General features: G+C 51.1%; 1 protein-coding gene and 1 pseudogene across 2 annotated transcripts in view; both read left to right on the top strand.

Annotated features, from left to right (window-relative positions):
- The first annotated feature begins 1428 nt into the window (after positions 1–1428).
- FHL2 (four and a half LIM domains 2) overlaps positions 1429–20706 on the top strand; it is a 45153-nt gene continuing 25875 nt past the window's right edge. The window contains exons 1-2 of the mRNA XM_081101018.1: positions 1429–1693; positions 11759–11934. Coding sequence (XP_080957144.1) covers positions 11782–11934 — 153 coding nt within the window. The 5' untranslated portion in view covers positions 1429–1693; positions 11759–11781. The remainder of the gene's footprint in view (positions 1694–11758; positions 11935–20706) is intronic.
- Positions 17967–18940, top strand: LOC308526342 (ezrin-like; annotated as a pseudogene). The gene is made up of 2 exons: positions 17967–18795; positions 18842–18940. The product of its transcript is annotated as an ezrin-like (transcript).

Raw genomic sequence — 20706 nt, 5'->3', positions numbered from 1 at the left:
ATTTTATAATTTGCAACTATATAGACAACATGTCTAGATATTATCAGAGAAATAAGTTTTTCCACACACTTTTATCTGAATTTCAAGATGCTTGACTGTCAGTGGAAATTCAGGTTAGGAGACCATACTTCCGTTCTTGGTGAAAAGTTAGGGGCTCGGGGAGGAATGGGGGGCAGGCTGGATTCCTCACATCCAATTCTGTCTGGGCTTGTGTCTTGGCCCCTGGCAGGCGATGGAGTGGCCGTGGGAGGAGGGGCGTTTCATATCCTGTAAGAGACTTGCCTGGCTCTGCCACCTGACAGACTCCCATTCAAATCTCAGCGGCATCGTTACTGTCCGGGAGGCAGTGCGCCCACCTCTGACATGGTCCTCACCAAAACATCCCTGGCCTCAAAGGGCTGAGGATCAAGTGAGGTGCCGCACAGAACTAGTGCCCAGTAAGTGGGAGCAATGAGTTGCGTGTTGCATGATGGAGACCGTGTGTGTGTGTGTGTGTGTGTGTGTTGGGGGTGGGAGTCTGAAATATCTCCAGACATTGAGCGTCAACCAGGAGAAAGCAATGCAGTCGCTCTCCCTTCTCTGTGGCCCACTGCGTGTTAAACACACACAGCTGCCCCAGCCTTTCTGCTGTGCCTTCCTTCCAGCCCGTCCCCACCGCTGCCTGCGCTGCAGCCCGGCCACCTCCTCGAGAACAGAGTCTCTCTCCGGATGCGCTGCTCCCTCGCCCAGGCCTAGCCTCTGCCTGCGCCCGCTCCGCAGGGTGCCGGTGGCCCTGTCCCTGCGCCCGCTCCGCAGGGTGCCGGTGGCCCTGTCCCTGCGCCCGCTCCGCAGGGTGCCGGTGCCCCTGTCCCTGCGCCCGCTCCGCAGGGTGCCGGTGGCCCTGTCCCTGCGCCCGCTCCGCAGGGTGCCGGTGGCCCTGTCCCTGCGCCTGTGCTCGGTGCAGAGGCCGGCCTTCGAGTGCAGGAGGCCTTCTCTCAGCATCACCTTTGCTTTCCGCGCCCAGAGAGGGTCAGAGCACAGAACCTCTCAACAGGCCGTCCCCCTGCAGTGCTGGGCTGGGACCTCTGTCCCCTCTCCGGCAGAAAAAAGAACTTGGCATATTCATTCGTTTGGGCCATTTTCTGGGTTCATTTCCTGGCAGAGTCGGGTCTGCGGGGTGAGGCGGACAAAAAGCCCACCTTGCAAATGCCTCTCGGGCGCCTGCCTCGTGCCCTCAAAGGCCCGAGAAGTGGCCGTTCCACCACCCGCCTCTTGCTGCGCCCTCTGGGCTGGGCCTGCCTCTGGGTGGGTGAACCCCGCAGATCCCTACCACCCCCCGCCCCGGGTCCCAGGTCGCCCCAGCGCTGGCCCGAGGCCCTCCGCCAAACTACCCCCGCGAGCTAACGCTCAGGACGAAGCTCCACATCACCCCTGCGCCACGCACCCAGGGGAGGAAGAACAGCGAACCAAGTGGGGTCCGCCCGCAGGCGCGGCCCAGGAGGCCGAGGGCGCTCGCCCGGCGCCCCCGCACCCGCTGCCGCGCGCCAGCCGCTCCCGGCGCCGGGGAGGCGTGCGCCGCCTCCTTATATGGTCAAATGACACCGGGGTTCGCCGGGCGGAAGGCTGCGCTCCAGTCGCCGGGCAGCGGAGCCTCGGAGCAGCCACGCCGGACTCCCGCCCGCCCCGTCCCGTCCCGGAGCGCCCGCCGCCCGCGGTGAGTGCCGCCCTCCCGGCCACCGGAGGGAGACGGGCTCCAGCCGCACCGCTGGGGACAGGGAAGCTAAGGCATGGGGGAGACCCGGAGAGGGGCGCCGAGCGCGGGGGAGACCCGGAGAGGGGCGCGGAGCGCGGGGGAGACCCGGAGAGGGGCGCCGAGCGCGGGGGAGACCCGGAGAGGGGCGCCGAGCGCGGGGGGGAGATCCGAGGACAAGGGAGCCGGGCCACGGGAGAAACCCGAGAGACAGGGAGCCGAGCCGTGGGGGAGATCGGGGCGCGGGGGCGCTGAGAGGTGGGGGAGGCCGGGGACGGGGAGCCGAGCGGTGGGGGAGAGTCGGGAAGAAGGAGACTGATCCGTGGTGGGGAGGCCTTGGAGGTACTGCAGGCTGGGGGACCCGCCCCCGCCCCATCGGAGGGAGGACCGCAGTCCGCGTCCAGGTCAGATAGGTCTCCGCGGGGCAGAGAGCAGGGCTGTGCCACCCACGGGCAGGCGGGTCCCAGGTGGAGAGGTGGCGGCTCCCCACCCGGAGGCCGACTCTGCCCCCACCTGTCTGTGCGGGTGTCTGAACCTCCGCCTTCGGTAGAAAGAAGTGGAGCCCGCATGTGGCCTCACGCATTAACTTGTGCAGAAATTGAAAAACTAAACCCCTGGCTTATCAAAATCGGCCATTTTAAACGAAAAGAACCTCTCATCTTAAGGTGCGCCTCTGTGACATCTCAGCTTACCTGGAATTGCCGACAGAGAGAGGTACACACCGTTTCCTCTTAAATGAACAACCCGTTTCCTCTCAGATCCACTCTGGGTTCCCGTGGAAGGGAGCCGGGGACGAAGGGGCGCCTGCACCGATCCTGCGGGATCGCCGCCCTGTGCGCTTACAATCAGGAGGCCTGTGTTCAGACACAAGGCAAAGCCTCTGCTCCTTTGGCACTGCCTCAGTTTACCTGGTTTTGAAGTAACGCATTAGAAGGAGGCTTTTCTGTCCTGAAGGGGATATAGACCAAGAAACAGCCGAGGCAAGTCTTAGACGCACTGGGACTCTGGTCGAACAATTAAAGTTCCATGAAACCAAAGTCGATGAAGGGCACTTCACTGTGTATTTATATAAAACGGTTTCCACCGTGGTTTTAGATTTAGCCAGTGTCTCAGTTTCCTCAGCTGGAAGCAGATTCAACAGTGTCTTGTTTGCCAGGCTGTTTTCGAGCCTGCCATGGTGAGCAGTGTGTTCGTATTTGATGTTATGTTTGTTTTTACAGATAAACGGAAGCACAGAGAGGTTACAGTGACTTGGTTAAGGTTTCCCACCTGTAAATGCCCGTGGTCCTGAGACCTGAGCCCAGATAGCATAACTCAGGAGCTGGAGGTCTACCTACTAAGCTGTAGGGCACACCTGGATATGCATTGAGGTTGCATGCTTTGGCCCAAGATTGCTTGTGAACTCACTTCCAGAACGGGAAGAACTCTAACTGGCAGACAGAAATGCCCAGTGGGATATGGAAAAGAATGAGACGGGGCCTCAGGAGGCCTGGGTTCGATTCCCCAGCCTCCCTCCGAGCTCAGGCTGCCTGTTAGTCGGCCAGGGGGCTGGAGTAGGAAAATTTCTCTGACTCAGATGCCACGCTTGGGTGAACACAGGGATCTCGGATACTTCCTGTGTCTTTTCATTAGGAGAATTTTCCGAAGCTCATTTATCAGATGGAATTATACTGAGAGGCCACTTTCTCAAGATGATCACCTTGAACAAAATGCATGGGCTCTTCTCAAGCGCCTCCGAGCCTGCTCTCCCAGGAGACCATGCTGGCCCTGTGATTTGGGGTGGGGGTGGGAGTGGGGTCAATGAATTGGCTCTGTTGTACTAAATTATGGGTTTGGACTTTAGCCCCTGTGGCAATTGATTTTATGTCAGCTTGACTGGGCCATGGGGTGCCCGGACACAAATGTTATTTCTGGGTGTGTCTGTGAGGGTGTTTCTGGACTCGATTAGCATTTGAGTCAGGAGACTGAGTAAGCAGATTGCCCCTCTCCTTGTGGGTGGGCCTCATCCAATCAGTCGAAGACCTGAGTATAACATGAAGGCCCAGCAAGAGGGCGCTCCACCTGCCTGACTGCCTCGCCGGGGCTGTGTCCTTTCCGGCTTCGGCCTTGGACTAAGCATCCGCTCCCCTCCGGCCTCGAACCTGCTGGCTTTGAACGAGAACTCGCACCATCAGTTCCTTATTCTCGGGCTTCACACTCCTGTACAGTCACTCTCCAATTAGTTCTGTTTCTCTGGAGAACTCCGACTACTATAGCTCCCCAGTAACTTGTTTAAAAAGTTTCCCCACCAACTCTTCATCTTGTTTTTCAAGATTCCATCATGCCTTTGCTACTGCTGGTCTTGATTTTCCCTTTCCTGTAAACTATGGTGTCCTCTTGGTGATCTAATGAGGGGTTCAGGGCAGCATTTGGTCTCTATCGTGAGTCCAGTTCTGAGGGGAACTCTCACACCTGGCCTGAACTTAGACATCACATGTCATTACACTCATCCTCATTCCTTACTGCCCGATGTAGTCTGTGACTTAAAGATCTCTTCTTGGCTCATGGTATGAAGTGAGGCAGGTGAAGTCTATGCCAATAAAAGGAGAAGCTGCCCTGTTTCTACAGGTAAATAAAATTCATGTCCAAGGGCATCCTTGAAGTCTGTAAATATTTAGGTTTTCAGTCAAAAAGAAAGAAGATCTGTCTGTGATGATACCACTTCTAGAAAAGAAGACAGTCACTCCATGCACAGAGTAGCGGGACACGTGTGGGTGACCCCCACAGGACCCTTGTTCAGCGGTGTGCTGAACAAGCACCGTGTGGTGTTGGGGCTGGGAGGATGAAGAGGCCAAGCCAGGCTTTCGTGAAAGCTGAGGTCACCAAAGGAAAAGGCCATTTGGGGGTCATAGTAGATGGAAGGCCAGGCAGACCACAGAGCATAAACAACAAGCTGCCTTTTAGAGACTGGGTTAGGGTTAGGGTTAGGGTTAGGGTTAGGTTTTTGGTGAGAGAGAAAGAACGTGTAAATAACTTGCTCCCAAGTTCCCAGGAAGGCAGTGGTAGAGCTGTAGGGTGGGTCCCTCCTCACCCCCAGCACTGAGATGATTTATGAACCTGAGGCAACCCGCCATTCTAGCTGCATAATTATGCTTGTCTAGCATCGACTGAACTGACGTGTTTGGAGATTAACTTACAAGATAGTATCTGGAAGGTGATTTAAATTCTTTAGGCTAGCCCTGGACTGGAACTCTTTCAGACATTGTATGTCTTATCTCAGTTTCCCAGGACCTAAGCCAGTACGTGGAAAATAGTGGTTACCTCATACATTCCTGTTGACTGAATTTAAAAGTCCAGAGGACATCAATTCTTGCATTTATGGACTTAAGGTCAGAAATTTGACACTTATCATGTCCCCATTTCTTTTCAGTATTCCATATTTAAAAGTTTATTTGCAGGACAGCAGTTCCCTTATTCAAGCACTGTCTCTCACACAAGACATTTCTTTATCAGAGACCAATCAGATTTTTGTTTTGTTTTTGAAAGTTACCAGCTTACATATCAAATCATGATACATCCCTGACCCCTGTTCATAGACGTACTCAGTTCAGAGTCGTTCAATTAACCCATAAATATATCCTATTGCTGTAGGCACAGTCAGTCTTACAGCTTACCAATAATCTAAAAATCTGTTTCAGGAGAATTCTAGGTACGTTATTATATTTTTTAAAATAGCAACATCTCTTGAACTGGCCCCCTCTCCCTTTCACCAGAATTTTCACTTAAAAGGAGTTCAGCTAGACTAATGAAAAGTGCTGGCAGGAAGGGTCCTGCTTTGTAGTCACGCAGTGTCTAAGGACATTATATAACGTATTGATAAATCTCACCCCATCGGACACCATACATAGTTATTAGAACCTTATTGACTACAGTCCCTATGCTATATGTCACATCCCTGTGACTATTCTGTAACTACCAATTTATACTAGCAGAGCCTGTTCTGTTTCTGTTCTGCTTGTTTGTTTATTTTGGTTTTTACATTCAATTGTTGATAGGTATGTACTTATTGCCATTTTATTGTGCATATTTTTTATCTTTTTTTTCTTTCTCTCTAAAACGCTCTGGCTTATTGTTGACAAGCGATGGCATTTCCTGGCTGGCGCCCCGGTGGTTTTTAAAGGTGGCCCTGCTTTGTCAGGACTGGCTTCTCTTTAGGAGCCGGGTGTTAGAGGAGTGTCTCAAGTCACAGTTGATCTAGAAGACACGGGTTTGGAGGGGGAGAAGGGAAAGGGCATCTTTGGGGCCAGAGCAAAGTAGGTAGTTAAAAAAGAGATCATTGGAGCCCTGGCCAGTTTCCTCAGTGGTTAGAGCCTGGCCCGTGGACCAAAGGGTCCCGAGTTGGATTCCCCATCAAGGGCACGTACCTGAGTTGCAGTTTCATCCCTGGCTCTGGTCAGGGTGCATGAGGGAGGCAACCAGTTGATGTGTCTCTCTCACATCGATGTTTCTCTCTCTCCCTTCCACTCTCTCTAAGAAATCAATGGGAAAAAATGTCCTCGGGTGAGGATTAACAAAAAAAAAATAGAGAGATAATCAGAAAGGAGACATATCTGGCCGTGTGAGGTCCAGGTGGCCCAGCAGGCCGCCCGCGTGGGAAGAACGGGGTGAGCGCCTGAGAAGCAGAGGCTGTCCGCCACACGGGCCCCTCCTCGGATGCTCAAGAAATCCTTCGGGTCAAAACAAGTGGACAGCATCGGCTGCCCATGTCCTCGCCTCTCCTCCTTCATCTCCTTCTCACCACTGCTCCCTCCTTCCTACCGTCTTTCTGTGCTCCTCCTCCCTTCTCCTCATGCTTCTCCTCTCTCTCCTTAGCTCTGACACTCTCCCCCTCAAACTTTGTTTTATAGTTTTTGAATCTGAGAAGATAAAAATTATCCACATCTGAAATCTGTTGACTTTTAAGTCGTAATTATTCCTTAGGAGGTCAGCCCAGCGCATCTTTGCCCCATGGCTCTCTGAACTTGATTCTTGCATCTGACTGAGCGCGGGGCTGAGGGAGACGCAGATCACAGCGCTGGCTCCCCGGGCCTCCGCCCTGCCAGCTGCGCCTGGGCCGTGCCTTGCCCACTGCAGTTCGCGTGGCCTGGAGCCAAGCCTGTTGCCTAAGATCCAGCTTTTTCACATGCCCTGGCCGTTCAGAGCCCGGGGGGAGGACACGGAGCATGACTTACCCCTCGGAGGGATGGGGACTCCAGGATGCTGCACTTTGGACTCGGTCACTGAAGGAACACGTCAGCAGCCACACCTTAGGTTTGGGTGGCTCCTTGCAGCTGTCGCATCTCTCTGCCAGCACCGCTGTGTGCAGGTCATGGGCAGGAGGCATATATATATACCCTGTCAAGAAGGGTCCTGGGCTGCAGAGAGGGTCAGCGATCATGCACAGTTAGGTTGAAACAGCCCTATTGAACCAAGACGCCCTGTTTTTATTGAAGAAACAAGTCAGCAGTGGACTCTGACACCCAGGGAACATGTGTTGAGTTGTTGCCCTCAGTCTTGTCCCCACCTCGTGGCAGTGTGGGGCTCCCACGCCGTGCGCTCTCAGTGGGCCCTCTGTGTCCCCTCCACACGCACTGCAAGCTTGGGGAGCTCACGGGCTAAATCCTTGCCCACGGGCACATCGTGTTCGTGACCAAGGCCACAGGCCCTGCTGTCCCGGGCCTTCAACTACCTTTTCCGCTTCATCTTTGCCGTTCCTGAAGTGGCACCACTCACTCCCATCTTCCCGGGGTGCCCACCCACCCTTCCCTGTTGCTCGTCTCCCTGCCTCTGCTCACTCTGCCCCTTGGCCTGCAGGGCCAGCTGCTCACCGTTCCCGGCACAGGGACCATCTCCTGCAGGAAGCCGTCCTGCCGTCCGGGAGGGGAGCTCAGCTCCTCCCTGGCGGTGCACAGGGCAGCCCTGTCCTGGGCGGGAGCCCGAGAGTCTGACATATGTCTGTTTTCCTTCCTAGACTAAAGGTCCTTCAGGGAGGGCCTGTGTCTTAATCACATTTGTGTCTCTAGCATTTTGCATCACTTCTGCCACCCAATTCCAGCTCAACTGATGCTTCTTGAATGAATGAATACTCAGGTGCTTTATGGGATTTGAAAACGGAAAATGGCAGGGGCTTCTCCTGAAGGACTGTGGGTAAACTTTTCCTATGAACAAGAAGCTTAGGACTGATAGTGTCACCTACATACACAAGAGCATGTCCCACTTGGCAGCGCGTGATGAAGGGAGAACTGATTTAAACACCACGGCAGAGGAGCTCTTTGTTTGCTCATTAGCTGAGGGGCTACTTACTTTTGATTCTCAGGGTTGGTGCTTCATAGAGTTCTCTGGAAGTCCAGAAGAGGGCTTCTCAGATAACGTGTGTCCTGCCCTGTTCCTAATGAATGATGGGTGCTCACCTTACATCTAACCTGTCGCTTTAAGCCGAAGTGTTCTTCTAATCATTGAAATCATAGTCACTTCTCCGAGAAGATAACAAGCCAGGAGCAAGAGAGACCCATCAGCATGAGACAAAAATCTACAGACAGGGGACCTGACCCCCAGGGCCAAGCGCCTCATCCCCGTTGGGCCTTCTGAGCAGGTCGAGGCCTCACTCCTCCTGCTGGGAGTCAGAATCAGTGGTGACACGCTGCCTCGGGAGAGCCTGCGTCACGCTTTAAGCAGACGTGGCGCACCCTCCTCGTGCTCAGAGTAGCTCCCTGCGTGTGTTTCTGTCCTGGCCTTGTGCACTGGGAGGAGGGAAGCCAACAGGTGCCAGGTGTATGAGCGCCATGGCCATTACCTTAGAGGAAAGAAGGTTCACCCTTTCACCAGCTGAGAACATAAACATGGTGCTGTGGAGAGATTATCGGTGAAGCCAGCAGGGCCTGTGCTTGTCCCAGTCCACATGCAACCACCTTGCCATTGAGACTGGGAGTTTGTTTTTTCAAATTTAGATGGCTAGGTCATGTGAAAACTCAAGTGAATCATCCTTTTTCATTAAGACTCCTGGCCAGTGTGTTCAGTGGTTAGAGCGCCAGCCCACACAACCAAGGGTCATGGGTTCAATTCCTAATCAAGGGCACATGCTTGGGTTGCAAGCTCGATCCCTGGCCCTGCTTGGGGCACATGTAGGAGGCAACCAATTGATGTGTCTCTCACATCGATGTTTTTATCTCTCTATCTCTCCCTCCCCCCGCCCTTTCCCTCCTTTCCAATCTCTCGAAAACTATCCTCTGGTAAGGATTAACAATAACAACAAAAAGATTTGTGGGCTCCAGTTTTTCCTCCATGAAATGAAACTAGAAAATCTTGGGAGTTGCTGGCAGCTTTTAAAATTCCATGATTTGTCGTTCTGTCTCCTTTCGTTTTTATTTCAGTATATCCCTGTTTCCTCCTCTCTTTTATTTTTATTTCATATTCTCAAGGCATTATTCTTATACTAGGGGCCCGGTGCATGAAATTCGTGCACTGGGTGTGTGTGTGGGGGGAGTGTCCCTCAGCCCAGCCTGCCCCCTCTCACATACTGGGAGCCCTCAGGCGTTGACCCCCATCACCCTCCAATCACAGGATCGGCCCCTTGCCCAGGCCTGACGCCTCTGGCCTAGGCGTCCGGCCCGGGCAGCGGGGACCTGCAGTGGCAGCGGGGGGTGAGGAGGGGGGCCGCGATCACGTGGACTCCGCCCCTGCCTCTGCAGGATGCCTCTGGCTGAGGTGTCCGGCCCGGGCAGCGGGGACCCACAGCTGCAGCGGCCCCGTGATCGTGGGCTTCGCTTTCGGCCCAGGCAAGGGACCCCTAGCTCCTGGGACTGCCAGCTTCGACCGTGCCCAGCTCCCATCGCTGGCTCCACCCCTACTTCCTGCTATCACTGGCCAGGGCGGAAAAGGTACCTGATTCTCTGATCATGGCTGGGGGGCAGGGCAAAGGCGGCCCCAGGGCCGCCTTTGCCCTGCCCCCCAGCTCTTAGCTCCCCCCTGGGTTTCTGATCACTGTCAGTGGCAGGGGGCTTCTTCCTGCTTTCCCTTTCGCCTCCCTGCATTGTGCCTACATATGCAAATTAACCGCCATCTTGTTGGCAGTTAACTGCCAATCTTAGTTGGCAGTTAACTGCCAATCTTAGTTGGAAGTTAATTTGCATATAGCCCTGATTAGCCAATGAAAAGGGTATCGTCGTACGCCAATTACCATTTTTCTCTTTTATTAGTGTAGATTTGTGTGAACAAAATGGGCATAAACCTCTGGTTCCACAGATAAATGGCAGCCTTTATTGGAAAAATACATGTGTTGGAAGGACAGTGTTCAATCGTGATGAAATGAATGACAGCCACTTTCAAAACTGAGGAATTACAGGAGAGCATCCAGTCTTCTGCCAGCATAGCTGCTGCAGCCTGTGATGGCTTCTGTGCAAAGTGTATTCAGTGTCTCTCTCTCTCTCTCTCTCTCTCACACACACACACACACACACACACACACACACGCCCACACCTTTCTTTCCCTGGCACATTACTTCTGCTTTCCTTCTCCTAAGCTCCAGGGGCCCTTCTGTTGCCTCTGTAACTTGTTTCTTGGGCCCACGCAGCCCAGCTGGCGCACTTCTTCCCGGGCTCACTTGTACCTCTGTGACTTTCTAAATAAACTTTTCTAGTAAAAACAAAAACAAAGCATATTTATATGTTGGGTCACAGAATAATAATTCAAATGCTTAAGAGCCTCATCTTGTGATGTTATCACAGGAACATCCAGACAGTGTTTTCTTTAACTCCAGGAAGAGCAGTTCAGGAGGCTGGATCTTGCCACATGTGTCCAGCTGCGCATTCAGTACTCTTGGAAAAAACCGTTCCATAAATCTGGAAATAACCAAGTCCGGATACTTGAGTCATGTTCATTTCTTGGCTTACAGTTGTCAAGACCTTGTATATACAAGAGTTCAAAAGTAATAAACACTGTCATATCTGCTGCTATTATAAACCAGGCAACAATATTTTATTTGCATCATAGGGTATTATTATGAAATTTCACACTTAAGTGGCTTGAAATGACGGAAAATTGAACCAAGTTTAATTAGAATTCATGAAACATTGCTCAGCCAGTCTACATATTTAACAATTTATTGTACTTTTTGCTTTTCACAAATTAAATATTGCCACTTGAGAACATACTCCTGCAGAATATCAGCTCTGTGTTTCCATGCCCTGGAGGTGTCTCTCCACACGGGTATTTCTGGAAGTTTCTAACCTGTATGGGAACGGCCCACGAGGAGGAGGTGAGGTGAAAACCTCCTGTCCCCTCCCCGCCATCCCTCTCTGCTCACGCACACTCCATGCTCACCCTGGAAAAACGCAGTGACTGGCCTGAGACGCATTCCTGTTCCTTTTGGAAAACCGGGAGGCGTTGCCTGGAGAGGCCTTTTGCCTGCAGTGCCGGTGCTCATCCCGTTCCTGGAAGCCAGCCTCCCGTGCCCTGTGCCCAGGCGACCCGGCAGTGGGAGGAGGACCTCCATCGGGCACTTTTTCTGTGCCGGTCGGTGCTTCCCTTTGCAGTGTCCAGGTCATGGGTAATGAATGCTCTGATAGGCCTCTCACCGCAGGTTTACCCACTCCAGACCCTCCCTGTGCCGCTGCGGCCTCTTACTATTCACATGCAGGAACCCGTGGAACTCATGGAAACTGCGAAGGAGTGAAGTCATTGTTGGTGTGCCTGCCTTTCTGTCTGGGGGCCAGGAGGCAGGGAGGACGCGGGCCTGTCACACACTGGTACTCATTTGAAGCACATACCTGAGGGGTCGGCAAACTCTCCTATCCAAAACTGAGGTGGCTTTTTCTGACACAGTCAACGATACAAAACTGCCTCCAACGAATTTTTTAAAAAGTATTGAAAATTATGATCATTTCAAGGCTGAGTTGGTTACTCACCAGAGGAGGGAGCCACCGGTTGGCCAGAGGTGACCCCGAGGGCCGCCGCGCCACCAGGGGCTCAGCAGGGCGCGCACTGTAACACGGGTGTCCTCTTCTGTTTGGTAGGCCGTGGAAGAGCGGGCGTCGGAATGGAGCGCTTTGACTGCCACCATTGCGAAGAGTCTCTCTTTGGCAAGAAGTACATCCTGAGGGAGGAGAGCCCCTACTGCGTGGCCTGCTTCGAGGCCCTCTACGCCAGCACCTGCGAGGAGTGCCGGAAGCCCATAGGCTGCGACTGCAAGGTACCCGGCCCCCAGCAGTGCCTGTAGCTCCTGCCCTCCACCCCTGCTCCCCAGGAACCGTGGGCCGTGTGCATGGTTGTGCTGAACTCCCGACCTGCATCCCCTGGTGAAATCCCATCCTTCGGAGCCCCCACCCCCTCCCCCACCACTACTCCGAGGTCGGATCCTTCAGGGTCTTTTCGAGCCTCTTCCCTCCGCTGGTTCGGTCTCTGCCCGCTCCTGCTTGCGTAGCACGTGCACAGTGCCTTCCCGGGCGTTTTGTGCTGAGCGTCCCACGTATAGGCTCAGGTTTCGGTATCCATGTCCTTATCTCACACCCAGCCCAGCTCGGCCGCTGCAGCTTCCTTGAGGGCCACGCACTGACTCATGTGTGCTTGGCGCTGACTCACGGGGAGCAGGTGCTGCTCAGCCCGTATCTGCGGGTGAAAGTGCACGAGGGAGCCGGCGCGGGGTGCCAGCGGCGGGCACGGGAAAGCAGGAAGTGCACTGGCGTAGGAGGGGCTCTTCCCTCTCTTGGCAGAGGGTCGGGATTTGCCCTTTTATTTTTCAGGGGAAAGGCACATGCGTGGGAATTCCCTGCTTTCCTGCTGTGAGGGCACAGCAGGTTCAGCCGGGGCCCTGGCCCTGGGTGCCGCCCACCCAGCTGGATCGCTGGCCTGCGCTGCTCAGTGTGTCTTCGGTCCACAGTGGCCCCTGAAGGACCCCCTGGGGCCGCCGTGTCTGAGAGTGCCCTCTTCCCCGCAGGCCCACCGCTGAAACACACACAGAAAAAGAGCCACTGATTGGGCACAAAGTGGGGTCACACTGGAATCTCTAAAGGGATTCCCAGATTTTAAGGCAACTTAGGGCATGTCCCCATTTCCTGCTCTCATTCCTTTAGCTCTTTTGGGATTGTGTCACCTTCATCCGCTGTTACAAATGTCAGGACCTCATTGCTGACTGGCCGAGCCAGGCTGTGCACAGATGGGCTGTTCTAACCCATCCCGTGCATGGTTCCTGCATGTCTGTGCTTTGCCACCTCCGTCCTAGGACAGGCAGTGAGCTGGGGGGCTGCACCCTCCGTTCCTGCTGCCGGGCACGTCGTGACAATTGTGGGATCGTTTCCATCTTGTGCGGAAAGAGGCCTTTGTCCTGAGCAGAGACGGGGGGTGCAGTGGCCGCTCCAGGCCACGCGGCGAGAGGCTTTGCTGTCGGAGCAGGAGTGGCAGCCAGGGCTCCGGACGGGAAGCTCAGAGGGGGTCCTGCATAACCTGCAATAGGTTTGGCTTCCGGCACCGTGAGCACCTCGCTGATTGCGAGTCTGGAAGTTGATACCGTCTCCAGCTTTTCCTGAGGGTGTCCCTGCCTCACAGCCCTCACTGCCTGTCCGTTCCCGGGACCGAGCTGCCTGCTGCAGCCTGGCTGGCTCGCCAGCTGCCTGCACTGAGGCTGACGACTTGAGCCCTCTGTGCTGTCTTCACATTCCTCAGATGGAGGTGACACCAGGGTGCCACTTCCTGGGGGGGCTTGGGTATGTAGACCTGAGCCCTGAGCACCGGGAATGGCAGCTGGCATCACTGTCAGCTCCAAACTGCCGTTTCCTGCCAACAGCGTCCCTGCTCTTCCGTAACGTGTTCCCTCCACACACCTCTTTCTCTATCAGTTTTCATTATAAAAGCATCAGTGGAGATGTCTGGTTTGAGGAACAACTAATAGGCAGAAACAAATTATTATTTCATAAAAGCTTTACCTGGAAAAGACGTAAGTAGCTGCGAGGTTAACTTATTATTCTAACAAAGAACAGCTGTAGTTTAAAGGAGACATTTTGGATATTTAGTCTCCTTGAACGGAGACTGATGTAAAAACAAAACAAGGCTGTGTAGCTCATTGGGTTGACTGTCCACCTATGAACCAGGAGGTCACAGTTTGACTCCTGGTCAGGGCACATGCCCTGATTGTGGTCTCAATCCCCAGTGGGGTATGTAGGAGTCAGCCAATCAATGATTCTCACTCATCATTGATGTTGCTATCTGTCTCCCTCTCCCTTCCTCTCTGAAATAAATATATATATTTATTTCACAAAATTCGTGCATGGGTAACGTCCCTAGGCCTGGCCAGCAATCAGAGCCAATCGGGGCCTTCCAGCTGTCGGCCGGGGCCTTTCTTCATTCCATGCTGCCCCCTGGTGATCAGTGCACATCATAGTGAGCAATTGGTCTTCCAGTCGAACTCCCACAGGGACAATTTGTGTATTAGGCTTTTATATATATAGGTTTATTAAAAATAAATAAATAAATGGAAATAAATTACTATTTCTCTAATATGATTTAGTGGAAAGACCCTCAAACCTCCTTATTCTTTAGCACATACTTTATGAGCAAACACAAGAATCCTCCAAATGGGGCCAAAATCAATATGACTGCTGCAAAGTCAAGAGTAAATCATGCTGAACTTTTCAACCCAGATTACTGTTTGTGGCATTACGCCATGTGACTTTCCACATGTTGGAAGAAAAAGAGATGTTGAAGTTAGATTTTGCCATTTGGTGCTTTTAAATATTTGGAACAGTTTTCTTGACTCAGAAATAATGATATGGTTGACTTTGTGGAGGAAGCAATGGTAGCAAAGAATGTTTGTTACTTCATAGAGAACAACTAAGTGGGCAGATCTGGGGCCATTCTCTTAGAATCGCACAGGTACTCGAGCCTCATGTGACGTTCTCTGAAGGATGGGGGTTTGTGAGAATTAGGCTAATCTTGTGGTACTGACTGCCTTTTACTTTTATTTATTTTAATTAAATCTTTATTGTTGAAAGTATTACATATGTGCCCTTTTCCCCCTCATTGACCAGTTCTAGCCCACCCCCATCACCTGCCCTAGGCCTTCCCCACCCTATTGTCTGTGTCCATGGGTTATGCATATATGGATACAAGTTCTTCAATCTCTTCCCACCCACCTACCCTTTGAGGTTCCACAGTCTCTTCTATGCTTCCATGTCTCTGGATCTATTTTGTTCATCAGTTTATTTTGTTGATTATATTCCATACATGGATGAGATCATGTGATACTTGTCTTTCTCTGACTGGCTTATTTCACTTAGCATAACACTCTCCAGGTCCCTCCATGTGCTCTCAAAGGGTAAGAGCTCCTTCTTTTTTACAGCTGCATAGTATTCCATTGTGTAGATGTACCACAGCTTCTTTATCCACTCATCTACTGATGGGTACTTGGGCTGTTTCCAGACCTTACCTATTGTAAATTGTGTTGCTGTGAACATAGGGGTGCATATATTCTTTCTAATTGGTGTTTTGGATATTTTAGGATATACTCCTAGAAGTGGGATAACTGGGTCAAATAGCAGTTCCATTTTTAATTTGTTGAGGAAACTCCATACTGTTTTCCATAATGGCTGCACCAGTCTGCATTCCCACCAGCAGTGCATGAGGGTTCCCTTTTCTCCACATCCTGGCCAGCACTTGTCATTTGTTGACTTGTTGATGGTAGCCATTCTGACAGGTGTGAGGTGATACCTCATGGTCGTTTTAATTTGCATTTCTATGATGATCAGTGACTTTGAGAATGTTTTCATGCGTCTCTTGGCCTTCTGTGTGTCCCCTTTGGTGAAGTGTCCTTTTAGGTCCTTTGCCCATTTTTTAATTGGATTGTTTGTCTTCCTGTTGTTAAGTTGTATGAGTTCCTTAACCGTTATCAGATGTATCATTGCCAAATATGTTCTCCCATGCAGTGGGCTTTCTTGTTGTTTTGTTTGTGGTTTCTTTTGCTCTACAGAAGCTTTTTATTTTATGTAGTCCCATTTGTTTAGTCTCCTATTTTCCTTTGTGCCAGGGTCCAACCCCAGCAGGTCCAGGGGTTCCCAAAGGCGTAGACAGAGTCGGCGAAGAAGGAAGGACACGGAGACAGTGTTCAGTTGATCAGCAGCCTAGCCAGGGTCTCCAGCCAGGATCTCCAGCCAAGTTCTGGTCTGGATCTCCAGAGAGGTTCTGCTCTGGATCTCCAGCGAAGTTCTGGTTAGGATCTCCAGCTAGGTTCTGTGGCCATGTTCCCTCGCTAGGTTCTCCATCCAGGTTCTGTCCAGGTTCTCCAGCCAGGTTCAGTCACCAGGTTCTAGTCAGGTTCTCTTGCCAATTTCTGTAGTCAGGTTCAGTCCAGGATCTTTTGCCATGTTCTCTCCAGCGAAGTTCTTCTGTCTCTAGGTTCTGTGTAGGTTTTGTCTTCTTGGTTCTATCTTCTTAGTTCTGTGTTCTAAGTTCTGTGTCTTGCTGTCTTGTTATATCTGTATTTATACCAGTTGATTCAATCCTATCAATCTCTATTACAAAGATTAGGGCGTTTCTTATCTCCATTCCAGGGAGTAAAGATTATGTAGCTTAAGCATGATTGTTCATAGTTAAAGTGATTAATTACCCACCTGGCACTTAGTTGAGGGGTTTTATTCCCTCCCTAACTTCAGGGGAAAATCCCTACCTGGGGAAACAATCTTTCTCAGAGACCTTGGTTAAAACACATAGTGCCAAGAAGGTGAGCAAACATATTAAGAACAGTATGCCATATATGCCAAGTCCCTTGAAACAGCAAGGATGGTCTGGCTCCCGGCACCTTTGCTCAAGGAGATGTATCTGTAAACCTGTTGCTACGAGAGATGTCTGATATTTTTCTGTCTATGGTTTCTTCTAGGATTTTTATGGTTTGATGATTTACATTTAAATCTTATCCATTTTGAGGGTTGTTTTTTTTTTAGTATGGTGTAAGTTAGTGGTCTAGTTTCACTTTTTTGCATGTATCTGTCCAATTTTCCCAGCACCATTTATTAAAGAGACTGTCTTGACTCCATTGTGTAGTCTTGCCTCCTTTGTCAAATATTAATTGAGCGAATGGCTTGGGTCGATTTCTGCGATCTCTATTCTATTTTGATCTATATGCCTGTTCTTGTGCCAGTACCAGGCTGTTTTGATTACTGTGGCTTTGTATTATTGTGATTCCTCCAATTTTGTTCTTCTTTCTCAAGATTGCTGTGGCTATTGGAGGTCTTTTTTGATTCCATATACATTTTTGGAGAGTTTGTTCTACATTTGTGAAATATGCTGTTGGTATTTTAATAGGGATTGCATTGATTCTGTAGATTGCCTTGGACATTTTAATGATGTTACCAACCCATTTAATGATTCTACCAACCCATGAACACGGTATATTCTTCCACTTATTTATATCTTCCTCTATCTCTTTTTCCAACGTCCTGTAGATTTCTGAGTACAGGTCTTACACATCCTTGATTAAGTTGATTCCTAAGTATCTTAATTTTGTTGTTGCAATGGTAAATGGAATTATTTGTTTAGTTTCTCTTTCTGAGAATTCATTATTGGAGTATAAAAATGCCATTGATTTCTGGGTGTTAATTTTGTATTCTGCTACATTGCCAAATTCATTTATTAAAACTAGTAGTTTTTTGGTGGGGTCTTTAGGGTTTTCTATGTACAATATCATGTCATCTGCAAATAATGACAGTTTTACTTCCTCCTTTCCAATTTGGATGCCTTTTATTTCTTCTTTTTGTCTGATCACTGTGGGTAGGACTTCCAGTACTATCCTATATAATAAAAGCCCAGTGACCAAAATGGTGGAATGACCAGAATGACCACAATGACCAGAACAACCACGGCCCCTCACCCCAGGTGCCCCATCCCCCAGCAGGGACCCCCACCCTGATCGGGGGTGTGGCCAACCTGCAAACCGCCAGAGGCCCCTCACCCCAGCCGGCCTCACCCCCCAGTGGGGACCCCCACCCTGATCGGGGGTGTGGCCAACCTGCAAACCGCCAGAGGCCCCTCACCCCAGCCGGCCTCACCCCCCAGTGGGGACCCCCATCCCGATCCAGGGCCCCCATCAGGGCAGGCTGGCTGGCCCCTACCCATGCACCGGGCCTCTATAGCAATATAAAACCCTGACCGTCCACTGCCACCAGTCCCCACCGCTGTATCTGCTGCTGCTGCTGCGCCATGTTCCTGAGGATTAAGGAGAACCCCTAGAAACCAAAAATGCCGAAACCAATCAATGTCCAAGTCACCACCATGGATGCGTGGAGCTGGAGTTCGCCATCTAGCCAGACACGCCAGGAAAGCGGTTTTTTGATCAGGTGGTTAAGACAATCAGCCTTTGGGAAGTGTGGTGCTTTGGCCTCCAGTATGTAGATAATAAAGGATTTACCACCTGGTTGAAACTTGATAAAAAGGTGTGGCCCAGGAAGTCAGGAAGGAGAACCTCCTGCAGTTCAAGTTCAGGGCCAAGTTCTGCCCTGAAGATGTGTCTGAGGAGCCCATCCGGGACATCACGGAGAAGCTTTTCTTCCTCCACGTGAAGTAGGGCATTCTTAGCGATGAGATTTACTGCCCTCCTGAGACTGTGGTGTTCCTTGGCTTCTGTGCAGGCCAAGTTTGGAGATGATAACAAAGAAATTCACAAGTATGGGTACCTCAGCGCTGAGCAGCTGATCCCCCAGAGAGTCATTGAGCAGCACAAGCTCACCAGGGACCAGTGGGAGGACTGGATCCAGGTATGGCATGTGGGGCACCACGGGATGCTCAAAGCTAGTGCCATGCTGGAGTGCCTGAAGATTGCCCAGGACCTGGAAATGTACAGAATCAACTATTTTGAGATAAAAAATAAGAAAGGAACTGACTGTGGCTTGTAGTGGATGCCCTGGGACTAAATATTTATGAGAAAGTTGATAAGTTGACCCCGAAGATTGGCTTCCCGTGGAGTGAGATCAGGAACATCCATTTCAATGACAAGAACTTTGTCATCAAGCCCATCGACAAGAAGGCGCCTGACTTCGTCTTCTATGCCCCCCACCGTGGCCTAGAACCTGTGCATGCAGCTGCAGCTGATGACTCTGTCCAGCGAACTGTCCCAGGCCAGAGACAAGAACAAGAGGACCCACAACGACATCATCCACAACGAGAACATGAGGCAAGGCCGTGACAAGTACAAGATGCTACAGCACATCCGATAGGGCAACGCCAATCATCGATGAGTTTGAGGCCATGTGAGGCTGGGCCGGGACTGGCAGGGCGAGTCCGAGCCTGGGCCCTGCCAGGTCGCACGCAGACTCTAAAACTCATATTTGCAGTTCTCAAAATCTAGACCATTCCTCGTACCCAGTTCCTTTAAAGAGAATAGCTGTTTCAGCAGGAATATCCTGGGGCTGGGACAGTGGAGGCTCCCCTGGTTATTTTCCCATTTGTATCATAGTGCCAAACGGGCCTGATTTTTACTGTTGTTATTATTGAATCACTTCCTGTCTGTGCTGGGGGCAGGACCGATTGAATCAAGGAAAGGGCCGCTGTACACCTGAGGAGCAGCTCCGTGCTGGCATGTGTGAGAGTTGTGTCATTAAAGCAACCATGGTGGCCCCCGTCTGTGCCATACTTCTTCTGTATTTGAAATTATTCAGATTTTACTTGATTTCTGTGAAGGATGCATCTCTGTATTTATGTTTTTGGGGCTTGAAAACTGGGTTGAAAGCATTCACACACGTGCACACAGTGACTTCCTCCCTCGCTCATTCTGGATAAACAGCAAGGAGGACACTCATGCTTAGATAAACTTCTCTAGTATATTTAACAGTTAGAGGGCTCCATTGTTGGGCTCACACACCTGAGTAATGATCAGCTATAGAGTATAATATCCTATATAATAAAAGCCCAGCGACCATAACAGCAGAACAACCAGAATGACCGCTTAACCAGTCACTATGAGTTGCACTGACCACCTCTCGCTCCCTACCCCTGGCTGGCAGGCTCCCATCGCCTGATGGTGAACAGGGACTGGGGGTAGGTGGCGATGGGTGGTGGGGCCGGCAAGCAGGTAGAATGGCTGACCTCTTGGTCCCTCCCCTGGCCAGCAGGCTCCAATCGCCCCATGGCGAACAGGAACCTGGGGGTGGATAGCAGGGGATGTGGGCGGTGCCAGGTCAAGCCCTGCCCCCCAGCCAGTTGCCCCACACACAGAGGGCAACCCATGGCAGGGGTGGGGCCATGAGCGGGCGGTAGCGGCCGACCTCTCATTCCCTCCCCTCCAGCTGTCAGGCTCCGATCGCTCGCCTGATGGCAAACTACGAACCCGGGTGGGTGGCGGCGGTGGGGCAGGGCCGGCCGCTGGCAGCCGGCAGCCGGGGAAGATGGCCCTGATTGCAGGCTATGCCTAGGGACCATACCCGCACATGAATTTCATGCTCCAGGCCTCTAGCGTTGAATAAGAGTGGTGAAAGTGGACATCCCTTGATGTTGTCTGTATGTTTGTCATATAAGGCTTCTATTATGTTGAGATATGATCCCTCTATTCCCACTTTGCTGAGAGTTTTTATCAGAAATGGGTGTTGGATTTTGTCAAATGCTTTCTCTGTGTCTGTTGATATGATCATATGACTTTTGTCTTTCAATTGGTTTATGTGATGTGTCACATTTATTGATTTGTGAATATTGTACCAGCCTTGCATCCCTGGATAAAATCCCACTTGGTCATGGTGTATGATCTTTTTAATATATTGCTGGATCTGATTTGCTAATATTTTCTTGAGGATTTTAGAAAATATGTTCTCAGGGATATTGGCCTGTAGTTCTCTTTCATTGTGGTGTCTTTATCTATTTTTGAAATTAAGACAAATGCTGGCCTCTTAAAAAGAGTTTGGAAGTGTTCCTTCAAATTGGATTTTTTGGTATAGTTTGAGGAGTATAGGTGTTCGTTCTTCTTTGAATGTTTGGTAAAACTCCCCTGTGA

Source organism: Myotis nattereri, assembly GCF_964212035.1.
Source record: "Myotis nattereri genome assembly, chromosome: 10".
Taxonomy (NCBI): Eukaryota; Metazoa; Chordata; class Mammalia; order Chiroptera; family Vespertilionidae; genus Myotis; species Myotis nattereri.
Note: the sequence above shows the minus strand (reverse complement) of the source record. Positions and strands in the feature narration are given on the sequence as shown.